The sequence below is a fragment of the Astatotilapia calliptera genome, chromosome 13 (genome assembly GCF_900246225.1).
Source record: "Astatotilapia calliptera chromosome 13, fAstCal1.2, whole genome shotgun sequence".
NCBI lineage: Eukaryota > Metazoa > Chordata > Actinopteri > Cichliformes > Cichlidae > Astatotilapia > Astatotilapia calliptera.
Window position 1 is genome coordinate 32,570,265 of NC_039314.1, and position 19,312 is coordinate 32,589,576.

At 44.1% G+C, this 19,312-nt stretch overlaps 1 protein-coding gene across 1 annotated transcript in view; it reads left to right on the top strand.

Annotated features, from left to right (window-relative positions):
* LOC113034664 (heterogeneous nuclear ribonucleoprotein L-like) overlaps positions 1–17,635 on the top strand; it is a 72,554-nt gene extending 54,919 nt beyond the window's left edge. Inside the window, exons 9-14 of the mRNA XM_026189472.1 lie at positions 6,371–6,588; positions 7,647–7,768; positions 9,214–9,415; positions 9,814–9,871; positions 9,954–10,052; positions 14,732–17,635. Coding sequence (XP_026045257.1) covers positions 6,371–6,588; positions 7,647–7,768; positions 9,214–9,415; positions 9,814–9,871; positions 9,954–10,052; positions 14,732–14,787 — 755 coding nt within the window. The 3' untranslated portion in view covers positions 14,788–17,635. The remainder of the gene's footprint in view (positions 1–6,370; positions 6,589–7,646; positions 7,769–9,213; positions 9,416–9,813; positions 9,872–9,953; positions 10,053–14,731) is intronic.
* Positions 17,636–19,312: the final 1,677 nt, after the last annotated feature.

Here is a 19,312-nt window from a genome sequence, read left to right on the forward strand (position 1 = left end):
ATCTTGCTGGAAAAACTCAGGGAACATGCCAGCTTCAGTGCATAAAGAGGGAAACACATCAGCATGTAGCAATTTCAAATATCCAGTGGCCTTGAGGGTTTCCATTGATGAAGAATGGACCCACTATCGTTGTGCCCCATATACCACACCAAACCATCACTTTTGTTGTTCCAACAGTCTTGGAGGGATCCATCCAATGTGGATTAGTGTCAGACCAATAGTGGTGGTTTTGTTTGTTAACTTCACCATTCACATAAAAGTTTGCCTCATCACTGAACAAAATCTTCTGCGTGAACTGAGGGTCCTGTTCCAATTTTTGTTTTGCCCATTCTGCAAATTCTGTGCACCGATCTGGGTCATCCTCGCTGAGATGCTGCAGTAGCTGGAGTTTGTAAGGGTGCCATTTGTGAGTAGCTAATATCCGCCGAAGGGATGTTCGACTAATGCCGCTCTCCAGTGACATGCGGCGAGTGCTACGCTGTGGGCTCTTGCTGAATGAAGCGAGGATAGCCACTGATGTTTCTTCAGTAGTGACAGTTTTCTTACGTCCACATTTTGGCAAATCCAACACTGAACCAGTTTCACGAAACTTAGCAAGCAGTTTGCTAACTGTAGCATGGGAGATGGGTGGTCTCGTAGGGTGTCTTGCATTGAAATCTGCTGCAATGACCCGGTTACTGCGTTCACCAGATATCAACATGATTTCACTCCTCACGTGTTAACCTCTTCGACATGTCAATGGCTGTGAACAAAGAGAAACTTGTAAATAACTCATGAAAGAATAAAGTTACGTTGAAACCAAGCACACCATTGTTTTTCTTGTGACATTACCAACAAGTGTGATGTGTCACATGGTCCTCTTCCTATTGAAAAAACAAAAGTTGTATCCAAGATGGCCGACTTCTAAATGGCCACCATGGTCACCACCCATCTTGAGGAGTTTGCCCCCTCACATATACTAATGTGCCACAAACAGGACTTTAATATCACCAACCATTCCTATGTTATTACGATGTATCCATATAAATGGCTCACCCTGTAGAATGGAAGCAGAGCCTTCAGTTTTCTTCACCATCTTCTGGGTCTGGGGGTGGATTGCCACTCCGGGGATGCTGGTGCCTGGACCCGGGAGTATAGTGTTTGTATGAGGAGTGTGAGCATGTGTACTACATACAGTTCTGTGTGTCTCTATGTTGGATGAGGGTGGGAATGCATGTTTGTGTCTATATGTCAGGTTGGGTCTTAGACTCCACCTCTCTCAGAACATATTTCCCCTCACCACACTCCCTTTCAGTGGCTGGTGCCCCCACCCGCTGGTGGCTGGTTCTTGGTGTCCAGGGCTGGGTGCTGAGGTATGTAGTGGCTCACTCCCAGACTCCATGGTCTGTCGGGCCCCGTCTGGGGTGTGGATGGCCTTTGGGTTTCTGGGCCCGAGACTCGGTGGAGCCTGCAGGCTCGTCGCTACAGCCCTCTGTGGCTTCTGCACAGTGGCTGCTAGGTGACGCCCATCCATGGCTCTCCTCAGCTCTTTTCTAGGTAGACCTAAGCTAACGGCAGCTAACAATGTTAGCTCAGTGGTGAGTAGCCTTCAGTAATAGTAATAAATCACACAGCAATAGTACATCAAAGATACTTAAGTGGTACATAACCCAGGCAGCTATCACAACTAAAACAAGTTAGTTGCAGTAGGCTAACGTAGTTTTTAAAAAAGAAATTCCAGATGTTTCTTTAGGTTGGAGTCTTTTGACGCTGAGAGCAGCTTGGTTGCTGGCAAAGAGAGTTCGCACGGTCAGATTTCGCCCTTCATCCCTTTCTTCTTTAAATGTGAAGTGGTGTTGGAATTTCCAAGTTAGAAATGCATTCCTGCCTGTGCACTGCTGGCACGTTGCGCTGGCTCTGGGTCCATTGTGTAACTGACGCCACCAACATTATTATTATTATTATTTTTTTTTTTTTTTTTTTTTTTTTTTAGCCTGTCCCGTTTGGCTCTTTTGCCATCAGAATTGTTGTCTAAAGGCAAAGAAAGATGCCCAACGGATTTACTTTACCAAACTGACCATCCCAGCCTTGCCGTAATGGTCCATTTGATTCACCTTTTATTGTTTATTTTATTTTCACTTACTGAATACGGGACAGACTTGACTGGGGGAAAGAAGGGGAGAAAGAAAGAGGGAAAGAGAAACAGCTGAGAAGAGGGACGGGGGAGAAGGGCAAAAGACAAAAACCAACTGAACGGGCAGAGAAAAAAAAATGCATATATCAATCACCTGGATCACCTGCTGAGAAAGAAAAAAGAAAGCAAGCAGAAGAGAACAAGAGTAATAGAATAAACAACATCACAATGATATATGGGAATATGACAGTAAATACTAAATATTAAACATTATTGTGCAGCACATAAGATCAACAGAACACAGTGTGCTTTGAGGTAGGAGCCAAAAAGGGTGTAGTTTGTGGGTGTGATCACCCGTGTGTACACCTGTGAGCATGGACGCGCTTGTTTTTTGTTTTTTTAAAAGGTTCCTTCATGTAATAATCTGCTAGAGGGTGTGGGGGGGCCACACCCCCGTCCTCCAGGGCGTGAAGCAGGTGTGGAGGAGATCAAAACTCCAGACATCCAGAGGCCCCCAGAACACAAGAGACCAAGGAAAACCAACAGAGGGGCAGCTGCGCCACTGTCCCGGAAAGAGCTGAGGAGAGTCCCAGATGAGGGCTCACTCAGCAGCCGCGGAGCAGAAGCCAGGGGGGGTTGCAGTGACGCGCCCGTGAGCTCCGCCGGCAGCCAGCTGCGCCTGAGTGACCGAGCCCCAGGCCGAGAGGCCGGGGGCACCCCACCTCCGAAGTGGCCCGAGCGAGCCCCAGGCTCCAGGCCCCGATAAGCGGCCGCCAAGGAGTGAGCCGGTGTGTACCTGGACGCCCATCCCCGGACACAAAGAACCACCAACGCACCGATGTCTGAGGGGGTCCGCCACTGGCAGGGGAAGTGGTGGTAGGGGGAGATAGGCCTCCAAACCTTGGAGGGCCTGAGATGTCCCCAGAGAGGTGGCGCCTGACACCCAACCTGACATATAGACACAGACATACAGGCACACACAGACACAAACATCCATTCCCACCCTCATGCTCTCATATGCACTTACTCCACACTCAACCAACGTGGAGACAGACATAAAGAGACGTTGTACACACGATCACACTCCCCAAGCGTACTCTACAAACCGGGTCTAGGTGCCCCCGCCCCTGGAGGGGGGAACTGCACCCAGACCCAGGTGGTGTTTCCCTTTTCCCTGCGGTGGGGGGAGGCAGACCGCCCCGACTCCGCAACAGCAGGAAGGCTCCACACTCCAGACCGCAGTCGGACGGCCAACTCCTCCTTTACGAATAAATTCTTTACAAATCCTACCATGTGGATTCATGGATTTTTTTTTCACATTCTGTCTCTCACAGTTGAAGTGTACCTCTGGTGCAAATTACTGACCTCTGTCATCATTTTAAGTGGGGGAACTTGCACAATCGGTGGCTGACTAAATACTTTTTTGCCCCACTGTACTTTCAAGGACAAAGAACATAGCTGGCCACTGACCACTTACCAGTGTGTTGCAAGTTGAGGTTGCATCGATTCCCAGATGCAGTAGTAGTAGATGAATTTGCCAAGATCCCCCCAAACTTACAAAAGCTCTGTCTGTAGCCCAACAGCACAACTCAGAAAACAGAATAGCCTTTGCTACCTTTGGGACGAAGACCTCTAAGAACAGTGATTGGTTTGAAGCCAGGTCCAGCACAATTACTCTTGTTTTCTAAGTAAACTGAGCTCCAAAAGCTAAATACGAGCGCTCTCCAAACAAGAAGTCCCTCCAAGCACTTAGTGCTGCCAGAACTACAGTAGAGCAGTTAGTAGGAAAATGTCCAAGTAAATATCTTGATGCATGCTCAGTCATCCAGGTAAGGAAATCCCCAAAAGTCTATTCTCTTCATCTCTATGTAGCGTTTTCAGTGGGAGAAAGTTCAAGTGACTTCTTCAGTCTCAGCTGACTGCAGGTTTCCCCAACGGTACATTTGCATAATGACAGACACTAGCACCACCGACTAACAATAGGCCGCAAGGTCAGTTTCATGGTTATTATTTTGTAAATTGTCATTGGCAAAATGGGCAACTGATCAATGGCCATGAGTACCATTCACAGAGAGTTAGGGAATGGCTGCAATCACAGCATTGTAAGATGGTGAAAGATGTATCCTTTGAAAGCCACAGAGATACAGTGTTTAGAGAACATGCACCTCAGCTGTTCCGATACTTCTGACAAACGAGATTACTAAAGGTTTTCGCTTAGGCAGCGGTTGTCCTTCTCTCCTGGATCGCCTGGAGCTTTCTTTAGGAGTTTTCCCCGCTTTGACAAAAGTCCAGCTGGGATAACCACATCCTCTGGGCCTTCTTGATGTGATGTTCTTCTGCCTCCCTGGCCGCTGTGTCAGTGGGAATGGTGTTCGCTCGTCCTGATGACACCCAGTTTGTGCTCCAGTGGATGATGCGAGTCAAACCTTAGATACTGATCCGTATGTGCAGGTTTACGGTACACGTCAGCTTTTAGATGTCCCCCATTACTGATGGAAATCTCGCAGTCTAAGAAGGCTAGCCTCCCACTTTTCATATCCTCCCTGGTGAAGTTGATTTGTTGGTCCACCGAGTTAATGTAATCCGTTAAATGTGGAACGTCCTGAGATTTGATTTTCACCCAGGTGTCATCCACATAGCTGAAAATCAGTGACTTTGTGGTGTTCCAGGGTAGGATACAAAAGCTTCTTTTGGACTTTTTCCATGTATAAGTTGGCCACAATTGGTGAAACTTGGGAACCCATGGCACACCCATGTTTCTGGGCGTAGTACTTACAGTAGTTGGTGCTGAAAGTGATCCTCTTGCTGAGGTCAGGGTCATCTTGTAATCTCTTATGAACTACCTCCAATGGAGGACAGAGTTGATCATACAGACAATTGGTCTTAAAGGTGCACGATGTTTATGTCTTCAGTAAACCATACAGCCTTGGTGTAGCATCCCCAGGATAAAGCATTTGGTATGAGGTCCAGTCAATAGCATCGCCCTGTTCTTCCTGGTTAAGACAATCAATCACCCTCTTCTGAGACCTGGGCTCATAAGTATTTTTGTCACTGAGCAGTGACAAAATCTTTTCATGATAGTCTTTCCTTGCACCTACACATGTCTGTCTGAAGGGTGACAATGTTGTTGTCATTACTAAGCAATGAGAGTGGCTTCCTCTTCTTTATGCTGATGTTGGAAGCTGGAGGTTTTGCAATGCTGAGGCAGGCCGAAACTTTCATCTGCAGATGTTGGATCTTGTTATACATTCACTGCTTTTATAACAAGATCCTGTTATGAAATGGCTGTGTGCAGGCAGGAGAAGGACCCAAAGTGCAGACTCCGGAGACAGAAAGTAACTCAAAACAGCTTTAATGCTGAACTCAAAAGGGTAACAAAAACTAAGAATACAAAATACACCTACACAGACAAGCCACACAGCAAGATAACAGTAGATCACGACAATGACAAACTGAAACACAGGGCTTAAATACACACAGAGCAATCAGGGAATGGACAACAGGAGGGAAACACAGCTGGGGCAAATCAGGCCTAACGAGACAAAGGAAGCAAAACCAGACACATTTACATGAGACACGGATTTTCAAAGTAAAACAGGAAACATAACACAGACTGAACTATAGACACATGCTCTGACTGGACACAGAGAGACAGCAACTAGAGAACACAGAGACATAAACCATAAGACAGAACTCCAACAAAGAAACCAAAGACTAGAAATGATAAGTAACATAATAAACTCAAAACTCTGGGTCAACGACCCAGGCATCCTAACAGATACAGGCTACAGCTAAGGAAAAGGCAGCCAAACAGAGGGTGCACACTTGTAGAGGCATACCTGTATCTGATGTAGCAGGCTGACATTCCCACATCACCATCACTAGCCTAAGCCAACACTGATCCAGAGATGATGACACATCTCAAAACTAGGGCACGTCATCCAAAGTCATAACAGGGCATCAATCCTTTTCTCATTTTCAGTTGTCTTCCTATGTTGCTGCTTGGTTGGGGGTGATTTAAGTGTCTGATTAGTTTTGTTGATACATTTGTCGTTGTGGTGGTCACCCCACAGTTTACTTTGGCGTACTTTGATTCATCACTCACAGTAAAGAGCTTCCATGCCAATGACATGTTGGCTGTGAGTGTGCGCTCACTTATTCACCTGTGGCGCATGAAGTGGTTCAGAATTGGATTGGTGCAGACAGGCTTTCATTGTTCTTGCAAGACAGCGACTGTTTTGATGTGTGCCTTCCCAGGTCCACCATGTCCCCTGCTGCCACTGCCCGGCAACAGCAGGTACAAGCTCACTTCATTGGACGTTCCAGACATGGTGTCTTATCCACTGCCGCAGTCATCCTCGTCATACTCTGGCCATGCCCCCAGTTCTGTTGCCATGGTAAGTGGCCTCCATCCATCCAAGATGAACTGCACCCGCATCTTCAACCTCTTCTGCCTCTACGGCAACATTGAGAAGGTAAGTGTTTGTTTGTGTATTCTTCATGTGTCTTTGGCGTGTTTTTGTAGAAACACGGCAACAGCTGTTAATTTTATTAACAATTAATTAATAATTAGGTTGTAGAAATTGTGCTGGAAGGGAAAAGCTAGTAAAAACAATAAAAAGATTCCAGTGGAAGCAAACTCAGAAATTGTGTGTGTGTCTATCATATCCTGGCCCTTCAGTCCTACTCACAAGTAAATGACAGTATATTGAATGGGATTAGACCTCTGTACATCAACACCTACTGCATTATTTAGAAATGTACTATCCGTTTTCTTGTTGTCACTCATGTGCTTGTGTGTCATTGAATTCTGTTTAATGTCAGGACATGTGATGTACCCCTGCAAACCAAACCAAACCAAACATAGGTCTGATTCTCCTTGTTTAATGTGATATCAGAGATTGTTTACATTGTTTTCTCATACAATTGAAATTTTAACTTTAGGGTTTAATTATCTGCCTCCTCCTGTTCACTTTCGGTATGCCATAAATTACTCCCAGCACTTTAACCCTCTCAGGCTCAAATTAAACTTTTTGTTGCTAATGCACAACCAAGTCCTGCAGTGGTACTTCTAAAAAAAACTCATAAAATATGTATGTGGGGTAATCAGGTTGTTAATTTTTAACTGTTGCAAATCGGCAACGCCTGCCTTGAGAGGGTTAATAATATTTCCATATCTGCTCATCGCTACCTTATAACAAAATAACGAATAGATTCTGCTGCTCCTGTAACACTTAGAGAACTTCCCCAAACATCAAACCCATTCAGTGTTCTCATAGAGTATGTTGATTTCATGACACAGTCAGAATAGCTATATTCTCCAATGTGGATTGTGCAAATTACTACCTGATGTCACAAAAAAGCACAAGTGTAAAATATCCTGACTTTAGATAGCCTTCCAAATGTCCTCTAATGTACACTGTGTCTTCTAATGGTTAACATGAAAGAATGTTTACATCAGTAAAACATGTACACTGCTTTCACAATGTATGGTACCTCTTTAGAACAGCTGTTATCTATGTGCTTGTTATAGGTTAAGTTTATGAAGAGTGTTCCTGGCACAGCGTTGGTTGAGATGGGAGATGAGTATGCTGTGGACAGGGCCATCACACACCTCAACAGCATTAAGGTGTTTGGTAAAAGACTGAATGTCTGGTAAGATGTGCATATCTTTAATTCAATTCAATTCAATTCCATTTTATTTATATAGCGCCAAATCACAACATAAGTCGCCTCAAGGTGCTTCATAGATACAGAGAAAAACCCAACAATCATATGACCCCCTATGAGCAAGCACTTTGGCAACAGTGGGAAGGAAAAACTCCCTTTTAACAGGAAGAAACCTCCGGCAGAACCAGGCTCAGGGAGGGGCGGCCATCTGCTGTGACCGGTTGGGGTGAGAGAAGGAAGACAGGATAAAAGACATGCTGTGGAAGAGAGACAGAGGTTAATAACAGATATGATTCAATGCAGAGAGGTCTGTTAATACATAGTGAGCGAGAAAGGTGACTGGAAAGGAAAAACTCAATGCATCATGGGAATCCCTACGTCTATTGCAGCATAACTAAGGGAGGATTCAGGGTCACCTGGTCCAGCCCTAACTATATGCTTTAGCAAAAAGGGATAGCCCAGTAGGTAAAGTGGTCGCCCCATGATCGGAAGGTCGGCGGTTCGAATCCACTTAACGGCTACCCTGAGGTACCCCTGAGCAAGGTACCGTCCCTACACACTGCTCCCCGGGCGCCTGCTTAGTGGGCTGCCCACTGCTTCACTGAGTGAATGGGTCAAATGCAGAGAAAAACAAGTAATTTCCCCATGGGGATCAATAAAGTATCCATTATTATTATTATTATTATTAAAAAGGAAAGTTTTAAGCCTAATCTTGAAAGTAGAGATAGTGTCTGTCTCCTGAATCCAAACTGGAAGCTGGTTCCAAAGAAGAGGGGCCTGAAAACTGAAGGCTCTGCCTCCCATTCTACTTTTAAATACTCTAGGAACAACAAGTAGGCCTGCAGAGCGAGAGCGAAGTGCTCTAATAGGGTGATATGGTACTACAAGGTCATTAAGATAAGATGGGGCCTGATTATTTAAGACCTTGTATGTGAGCAGCAGGATTTTGAATTCAATTCTGGATTTAACAGGAAGCCAATGAAGGGAAGCCAAAACAGGAGAAATCTGCTCTCTCTTTCTAGTCCCTGTCAGGACTCTTGCTGCAGCATTTTGGATCAGCTGAAGGCTTTTCAGTGAGTTTTTTTGGACATCCTGATAATAATGAATTGCAGTCGTCCAGCCTGGAAGTAATAAATGCATGAACTAGTTTTTCAGCTGAGCCTGGTTCTGCCGGAGATTTCTTCCTGTTAAAAGGGAGTTTTTCCTTCCCACTGTCGCCAAAGTGCTTCCTTAGTGGGTCATATGATTGTTGGGGAGTTTTCTTTATTTTTTTTGTGTTTATCTTACAACATAAAGCGCACTGAGGCAATTTGGCACCATATACTTCTTTATTTCTGTGTATATTATCTAGACTATTTCATGATCAGTAGATTTGTTATGCATGGATTTGATAAGAAAAGTAACACAGTTGATGTTTTTGGTTTTTGCAGTGTGTCGAAGCAGCACGCAGTAATCCCCAGCCAGGTTTTTGAGTTAGAGGATGGCAGCAGCAGCTATAAGGACTTTGCTATGACCAGAAACAATCGCTTTAGCAGTGCCGGACAAGCCTCCAAAAACATCATCCAGCCTCCATCTGCAGTGTTGCACTACTATAACGTTCCTCCGTGCATATCACAGGATCATTTACTGAGGGTAAAGTACTTCTGTCTGTTCGCTGTCCGTCTTTTCTGTGTAACTGTAAAGAACTGTTTAAAGGTATTCCAAACCTCCTAAAACATTTTCTATCCTATCATACAGAGATGTATCCAAAATCTACTTCATAATTTCTTGTTTTTTCCTGAATTAATATGATTATTATCTTGGAAATTCCAAAAAAACCCATTGTTATTAAGAAGACTGCCCTGTTTTTCTGAATTAACAAGATATCCTTAAATGCCCAAAGATCCTCTCTTGAGTTGAGCCTGATTTCTTGAGCAGTCTTTGCCATAAAGAAATCCACTCCCACATTGTATAACAAATGCTGATAAGTTGTATGTTTAATTGTTGCCTAGTGCAGAACTGCTCACACGCTGCTGTCTGTGTTTCTGTAGCTGTGCACGGAGCATGATCTGCCTGGCTTTGTCAAATTTAAGATGTTTGATGCCAAACGTAAGTAGACATTTGATTGAACAGATGAAGTCTCGTGAATGTGGTCATCGCCTGCCTTTTAATGTTCAGTCTCTTTTTTCAGCCTCTTCTAAGACCATCTCCGGCTTGTTGGAGTTTGACAGTAAGACGGAGGCTGTGGAGGTTCTTACTGTTCTCAACCACTACCAGATTAGGATTCCCAGTAAGTCCATGAGAAAAACATCCATCACTGCCTACTCTGTCAGTCTCATGCTGGAAACTTCACAAATAATTCCTGAATGTGGAGCTGGAAAATACATCTGAAGTAGAAAAAATTATTTAGATAGCTTCCACAACTTTTTCATTGTCAGGAAAAATGTTGTTTATGAGCGCGCACGTTTTAATATGTGCAAACAAGAGCCGAATGAGACTGTTGATGCATTCGTGACTGCCTTGCATGCATTAGCAGAGACAGAATAGTAGTGGGCTTGGCCAACACGAGGCTGTCTGAGCGCATGCAGATGGAAAAAGACTTGGACTTGGATAAAGCTATAAATATGGCCAGGCAGTCAGAAGAAATCAAAAAGCAACAGTCAGCTTTGAGAAGTGAAACAAATGTAATGCATGTAAATGCGAAAACAGTTGACAGAGTGATACAAAAGCACGACAAAACAAAGTTCAACATGTTCAAAAATAAAACTGTCAAAACACAACAGCAATATAGCAAGAGACAAAGTAATAAATGCTACAAGTGCGGAGGCTCTCCACATCCGAAACCTGAGTGCCCAGCAAATGATGCAAAATGTCATTTATGTGGAAAAAAAGGTCACTACCAGCGAGTCTGCAGACAAAGCAAGACAGTGCAAAGTATTGAGGAGGAAGAGGAGCAAGGTTTCTTCCTAGGCTCAGTTTCCAGTGACGGGCAGGCGTGGACAGCCAACATACAAGTGAAAGATGCAAAAATCACTTTCAAACTGGATACGGGAGCAGATGTGACTGTAATAGCTGACTCGGACTTATCAAAGATTTTTGCTAACGAACACAGACCAGTCCTCCAGCAGCCAGAAAAACCTTTGTTAGGCCCTGGAAAAACACCACTGGACGTTGCAGGTTTTACAAAGCTACAGCTCAACTACGGAGCGAAACAGACAACAGAGAAGGTCTATGTTGTAAGAAACCTGAGCACTCCACTGCTAGGCCTGCCCGCCATTACAGCTCTTGGCCTACTGGTGCGAGTTGACGCGGTTTCAATGGACACTCTGAAGACTACTTACCCTAAACTTTGCAATGGTCTAGGGAAAGTGCAGCGGGCCTATCACATTAAACTCAAACCGAATGCTGTGCCGTACTCACTCACAACTCCGCGAAGGCTTCCTCTGCCTCTAATGGGAAGGGTAAAAGAGGAACTCCAACGAATGGAAGAGCTTGGTGTCATTACCCGAGTTGAGGAACCAACGGATTGGTGTGCCGGCATGGTTGTTGTTCCAAAGAAAAACAGCCCTAGGCTAAGACTTTGCGTAGACTTTACCGGACTAAATGAGTATGTGTGCAGGGAAAAATATGTGCTGCCATCGGTTGAACAAAGTCTCGGAATGCTCGCAGGAGCCAAAGTGTTTAGCAAACTGGATGCCAACATGGGCTTCTGGCAGATTCCCCTGTCCAATGAGTCTGCCAAACTCACCACCTTCATCACACCCTTTGGGCGGTTCCACTTTAACCGCCTACCGTTTGGGATCAACTCAGCGCCCGAACACTTTCAGCGCATGATGGCGGAGGTCATCGAGGGTCTCGAAGGAGTGGTGTGTCACATTGACGATGTGTTGGTGTGGGGACGTAACCATCAGGAGCACGATTCCCGTCTCCATGCTACGCTGCAAAGACTGGAAAAAGCAGGCATAACGCTGAATGTTGAAAAATGCGAGCTCTCCCAGAGCAAGGTTGCTTTCTTGGGTCACATCATAGCGGATACAGGAATCAGTCCTGACCCGAAGAAAACGGAGGCAATTACAGAAATGACAGAGCCAACTAATGTGTCAGAGTTGCGCAGTTTTCTGGGCATGGTGAATCAAGTGGGCAAGTTCATCCCCCATTTAGCTGAAAAAGACAAAGCCCTGCGAGATCTTCTTTCCAAAAAGAACGCATGGTATTGGGGAACTGACCAAGTGAGAGCTTTCAAAACATTACGAGATGCCCTGACCTCACCCCCAGTGCTCGCAATGTATGACCCCAACAGAGACATTAAAGTATCAGCAGATGCTTCATCCTATGGTCTCGGAGGTGTTCTTTTGCAGCTGTGGGAAGAAGGATGGCGACCAGTGGCGTATGCATCGAGGTCCCTTTCTCCTACAGAACAACGATACGCACAAGTGGAAAAAGAGGCACTGGCGTCTACATGGGCGTGTGAGCGTTTTCGTGATTTCCTGATTGGTAAACATTTTTGTCTTGAAACGGACCACAAACCTCTCGTTTCCTTACTGGGAGGACAAGCTCTGGATCTCTTGCCACCCAGGATCCAGCGATTCAGAATGAGACTCATGCGTTACTCGTAAACTGTGCAGTACGCCCCAGGGAAATCGCTCTGGACAGCAGATACTTTGTCCCGCTCACCTCTGAAAAAACCAATGAACCTGTCAGACAAAGAGCTGATGGAAAGCACAGACATATATGTCGACAGTATTGTAGCAAACATGCCTGTCAGTTCCTCATATATGCAAACACTGAAGGAACAACTGAAAAGCGACAGTGTGTGTGCTCGCGTCATGGACATGTGCACCGAAGGCTGGCCGGAACATGCAAAACAAGAGCCTTTACTGCGAAATTACTGGCCTGACCGAGCCACGCTCACTGTTGAAGACGGCCTTTTGTTAAAAGACACACGGCTTGTCATTCCTTCAGCAATGAGAAACGAGGTGCTGGAAAAACTTCACGAAGGACACCAAGGTGTGGTAAAATGTAAAGCTCGTGCACGCCAAACAGTGTGGGGCCCGGGCTGAGTCAACAAATCTCTGAGATGCTGCTCAAGTGCAAAACGTGTATTCAAGAAAGACACAATAACAGTGAGCCACTCATGCCAACAGAATACCCTGCCCGCCCATGGCAGAGAGTGGGCACAGATCTTTTGGAGCTGGGAGGGAAAACTTACCTTCTCGCTGTTGACTATCACTCTAGATTTGTTGAGATTGCTTTGTTAAACAGGACAAAATCAAACGATGTCATTACTCACCTGAAATCTTTCTTTGCCCGTCACGGCATCCCAGAGGTCCTCATGTCTGATAATGGGCCACAGTATTCAGGTCAAATATTTACAGACTTTGCAGCAGCATACGGCTTCAAACACATCACAAGCAGTCCCAAGTTTCCGCAAAGTAATGGAGAAGCAGAACGTGCTGTGCAGACTGTAAAAACTCTTCTGAAAAAAGCAGCTGATCCTTATCTAGCTCTTCTTGCCTATAGAGCTACACCACTGCAGTCCGGATACAGCCCTGCAGAGCTTTTAATGGGCAGACGTCTGCGAACCACACTGCCGATGCTTCCATCGCAGCTGGAGCCCACACTGCCGGACAACGCACTGCTCGCTCGAAAGGAAAGGGAGAAGAGGATGATGGACGTGGCAAACTTCAACAGGCGCCACCGCGCAAAACCTTTATGCAGCCTGTCCCCAGGAGAGCAAGTTTGGGTGACTGATGTCAAAACTACAGGCACTGTTATCCAAAATCACTCTACACCCCGATCATACACAGTGGAGTTACCACAAGGGACTGTGAGGCGTAATCGTGTGCATTTGATTCCTTTAAGTTCACCTGTGCATGAACCTGCTAATGTGCCTGTGTTGCAGAAGCCTCAAACACCCAGTGTGATCCCTGCTACACCTGTTAACACTGATGTGGTCAGAACCAAGTCAGGGAGGCCAATAGTTAAACCTAAAAAGTTAGATCTGTAAGAGAGAAAAAAAAAAAGGTTGTTGTTATATAAACTGTGTTATAATGGTTTTGTAGAGCACAGTAAAATAAAGCTAAAAAGAGTTGTTAAGAAAAGAAAAGAACAAGAAAACAAAAACAAAAGGTTAAAAATGTAATGCAGATTGTTTGCCAGATGTTCTTGTATGGCTTTGAAAAAGAGAAAAAAAGAATCAAGAGGTAGTCTGGTTGGAAGTCCTGTCCTGAGAAAAGTAATATTCTGTTTTTGTTTAAAAGGGGATGTGGTGTATTCATAATTGTCTCTGGTACATTTGTTGTATGGGCAGTATGTGTTCACTGTTTGATTGTGTAATTACGTGTTACGCACTGGCAATGCATGCCGGTAGATGGTAATACAGGAAGTAAAGAGATGGTCTTACCGCACACAGTGGTCCCGCGTACTTATTCAGATTCAGAGTAAGAATCACACAACTGATGCAAGCCAGGTCCTTTTATTTAGCAAAACTGTGATTAATAGTTAAATATTATTGTTGAGGGGCACAGACAGGACTCCGCACGCACGCACACATTAAAAAAATAATAATAATTTAAAAAAAAAAAGTTGCCTCAACAAAAGGGCACTTTGGGCACCCATCAGGAAAGGGGCGGGTGCTCAAGCCCCTCTAGCCCCCCCCCCCCCTCTGCACGTGCCTGCTGCAGGTATCAGGCTGTTGTTCTCCTTCATCTCATAGTGGACAGAAATTAGACCATTGTCCTCACTTGGTCTGAGGACAATGGTATACACACACACACACACACACACACACACACACACACACACACACACACACACACACACACTTTTCCAGCTAAATGCAAATACATGGAAGGGAGCCTTATCAAGCCAAACCTGTACCATTCCTTTTGCCCTCACATCTTTATCACAGTTGATATACCAGTCAGGCTGTTATGCTAAGTATGCATTTGTTTGTGTTTCTTTTTTCAGATGGGTCCAACCCATACACACTCAAACTGTGTTTTTCCACCTCATCACATCTATAAAGAGCTACCGAGCTTACAGAGAGCTGCTGGACCTGCTGATAGCTGACCTCTGACCCAAGGAGGGAGCATGAAAGGCAGACGCGAAGAGGAGTGAGGCAGAGAGAAACACAGATGAGAATAATAAAGGATGGAAATGGACGGGTATTTATAGAGTGCTTTTCTAGTCTTACTGACCAATCAAAGCACTTTGAGTTTGATGGCCACCAAAGAAGAACGTGGTAATGGACACTCTGAGGAATCCACTCTACATTTAGACGTCTGTACAGGCAACTGAAGTCACATTTTATGTTTAAAAAAATGTAAAAAAAAATTAAAAATGGAAACAATTTTAACTTGCTGTCATTTAAGGTTTCTTAGTGTTACATAAACTTGCTGCCCTGTGGGAGCTAAGCTTACAGGCCGAGCTTTCACTGCAGTGCTTGGTCAGCATGAGATGCGTAGCTAATTTATGAGTTTACTATAAAAATATTAACACATGACATCTGGAGGAATCATGTTAGGAATGTCATCAAGGTTTCAATGACTATTTATGTTTATCAGAAACAAAACTTTATTGTTCATGTAAAAAATCAGAACCGCGTCTGGTTTGTTTTAGCCTAACCTGAAGAAATGAATCCAATATGTAGACTAACTTGTAGAGAAGAAACTCTCTCTGTCATGATATTTGCTGAGAAACTTCAGAGGACGATACACATTTTATACACCTCAAGTGTCCCGAAGCAGCCCACGTCAGAAACCTGTCTAATGACATATTAATAAGCAGCTTGGAATGAGTTTCCATGTCTGGACATGTTAAAAAATGAGATGTTGACATCGACTGAAAACATTTTTCATATATTTTAAAGTGGATCAAAGTTATTTTCCCCACTTAATGTGAGTTTAAAATGAGTCTACTGACGTTTTCCCCAGAATTCTGTGCATATATCTGTAGATCTTTTAATATATCAGTATTTGAATTACTGTACACAGAAAATTGTAGTGGGTTTTATTAGAGTCAGCTGCGACCTCTTGTGTTTTCTGTATAAATAGAAATCAATTGCGTGCTGTGTCCATTTGAGGTCATTTTAGAATCAAAATGTATGTTATTGTCACAGAGTTGCTGGACTCTCCTTTATTGTAACAGTGAAATAGATGTGAACTGAAAACAGTGCAAATCTACAGTCCAGAGATCAGAATATGAGTTATTCTTGTTTATCTGATTCAGGACTTCTTTGATCTGTAGCAAGCTGAAAACAACATTAGCCACGAGTCTGAGAGGAGGCTTCTGCATGTAACTGCACTCAATGCTTCTTAGATGATTAAACTGGGGATACTGGACACATTGCATCAGCTTGTCAGCATGATCTTTAAATGTCCCTGCTGTTACCTTAAGATAACATGTTTTCAGTTGTAACAGGATGTAAACTACCTGTGTTGATATATATGGAAACGGCAATTTTATTTATGCAGCACACGTGCTAAAACCCGTGTACGTTTACAATGCCTTAAGGCAATGAGAACCACAAAATATAAGTTTAAAAAGCAGAAAAAAGTCAAATAAAAAACACCCACTGAGTGAAGACCTGTGTAACTAAAAAGGTGTTGAGTGAGCACAGCTTTGACTGATCTCAGGTCAGCAAGCAGCAGGACGTCATCCTTACATCTAATATTGTGATCGAACAGTTAAAAGATGTGAACCTGAAGACCTGAGCTTTAACTTGAAATGCGCTGTAGCTCATTCCAGTATAAAATGCGTTGATGTTGAAAAAAGAATAACAGAAGTACCATTTGTCCAAGCAGAAAAGAAAAATGTAAATGTTGGAATCTGACACTTTTACAAGAGCAGAGGGATCACATCTAACCTGGGAGGAAACATTTCCTGATGGTTGTGGTCTTTTCCAGGATCACATAACTGTGTGTGCGTCATGTGACATTTCACCCACAGTCACATGATCTCGAGCCATTTTAACACCGGTGGGGGATTTTGGACCTTTGAGTTGGACAGTGCTCTCCTGCATTACGCTACTAACAATGATGAAATCAGATTTGGAGGAATGCTCGTCATCACTTATGCTGGATTTTAGAGATTTGGAGAATAAATATCAGGGAGAGTTTGAATCATTAAGTGTCCCAAACTCGATCTCTTAATTGCATCTGCATCATAGAAATATGTGATCTGTTTGCACAACAGTTACTGAGGACAGAAGGAAAAACTCGTAATAAAAAGCATTTTAATTTGTGCAATATTCCGTCTGTTAATCTCAAATCTAAGGTAAAAAAGGTAAAACTGTTTTGGATCAAATACAAAGAGCCAAGTGTCTCTGTTTAGTCAGACTCACGGATTCTAGAACTGAGGCGTCCCTGTTGTAAATAATATTTGAACATAAGCAATAATAACAGACAAGTTGTTGCTTATGTACTTGCTGTGTAACAGTTGTAAATGGGCACTAAGAGGTTTGTATGTAACGTGCTGTTTCTACAGTGATTTCATTTGTTTTTTGGTTACTTTGGGGTGTTTTTGGACAAATGAGGGCCTTTGAGTTCTTAACCCTCTCAGCACTGAAATAACAGAAATGTTATATTTTTGTTACTAAATATAGTTACATGGGTTACTTGTGTTCAAAATGTTACATTCAGATGATGGAATTCGCTGTTACATACTAACTTTTATCTTTTAGTTCTACATTTGTTCTTTTGTAAAGTGTGAACGACCCAGTGCAGCAGTAAAATGTAAACCGTGGCAAAAGCCTGAGTGTTAATCACATAACTGATGGTTTGAGACAAGGAAGCAGGTATAAGTTATGATTTTAAGACAGTAAATGTTTGATATTGTTAATAGTTTGTTGTCATTAAAAAAATCCTAAAACAATGTTGTTTTATTTCAAGACATTCTGTGGTCTAAATGATACGTACCTGTTCAAACTGAATAAACCTGTTTTGAGGCTGTAAAGCCGCACACAGAGCTGTGCCCTCACATCGTTATCAATGTCAGCTGAAAACCTGCGTGATAAGGATCCTCGTTTATTGTTTGCATCAGGATTTTTATACAAACAAAAGAAAGACCAGGAAGTCTTTGCACATTTTGTTTCCATATTTAGCTGTTTCTGCACAGTCTGTAATGAGCTACAGTTGCAAGCGTAGTTTGAAACCATGGACATAGTTGAATTGAACTGGGAAAAAAATGAATTATTCCACTAAACACCCAATGAGAAGGCGACAGTAACAGTACAATGCTAATATAACAGAAGTACATGCCTCCATAGAGTACATAATGAATTATATTCAGTATTATAAATGTATCAGCAGTTTTTATGTTAACTCAGTTTTGTCTCACTGTACACACTGTATTAGTCTTCTTTGAGAAACAGCTGGAACATCCTGCCTCCACCCTTTTCATGAAATCTTTTAAAGATGTTGGTGTGCTTGTATTAACTGAAACATGTCATCGAAACGAGCTGCTCAGTCACTGCCCTCCAGGATGTGATGATGTCACAGCTGTCTTTAAAATGAAAGACAATGTCTACACGTAAGAATAGACTCTCCCCCCCCCTCTCCCCCTCTCCCCCCCTCCCCTCCTCCCAAACACCTCCCAGTGTCACAGTGGATCAGGTCAGGAGGCAACTGAGGAAGCTTCGCCCCAGAAAGGCAGCAGGCCCAGACAAGGTGTGTCCTAGGATGCTTAAGGCGTGTGCTGCTGAACTTGGGGAGCCGCTACAACGAGTCTTCAACCTCAGTCTGCGACTGGGGAGAGTGCCCGCCCTATGGAAGATATCCTGCATCGTCCCGGTCCCCAAAAGGAACCGGCCCAATGAGCTGAATGACTTCTGACCGGTGGCACTGACGTCACATCTTATGAAGACTCTAGAGCGGCTCTTCCTCAACCTCCTCCGACCACAGGTACAACATGCCCAGGACCCACTACAGTTTGCATACAAGGCGGGTGTCGGAGTGGAGGATGCCATCCTGTACCTCCTGCACAGAGCCCACTCACACCTGGATGGGGGAAAAGGCACGGTCAGGATCCTGTTTCTTGACTTTTCCAGTGCCTTTAATACCATCCGGCCCTGTATGCTTCAGGAAAAACTGAACAGGATGGAGGTGGACCCCTGCCTGGTGGCTTGGATCTCCGACTACCTCACCGACAGACCACAGTACGTCAGGCTGAAGGACATCACGTCTGACACAGTGGTCAGCAGCACAGGAGCACCACAGGGAACTGTGCTGTCCCCTCTTCTCTTCACCCTGTACACCTCTGACTTCTGCTACAACTCTGAATTATGCCATATTCAGAAGTTTGCAGATGACACGGCCATCATGGGGTGTATCTGGGATGATCAGGAAGAGGAGTACAGAAGTCTGGTGAGGAACTTTGTCGCATGGAGTCACACAAACCACCTGCAACTCAACACCTCAAAGACTAAGGAACTGGTTGTGGACTTCGGGAGGTCCAGAGAAGGTCCACTGCCGGTTCAGATAGAGGGGGAGGAGGTGGAGGTGGTCAACAAGTACAAGTACCTCGGGCTGTGGGTGGACAATAAACTGGACT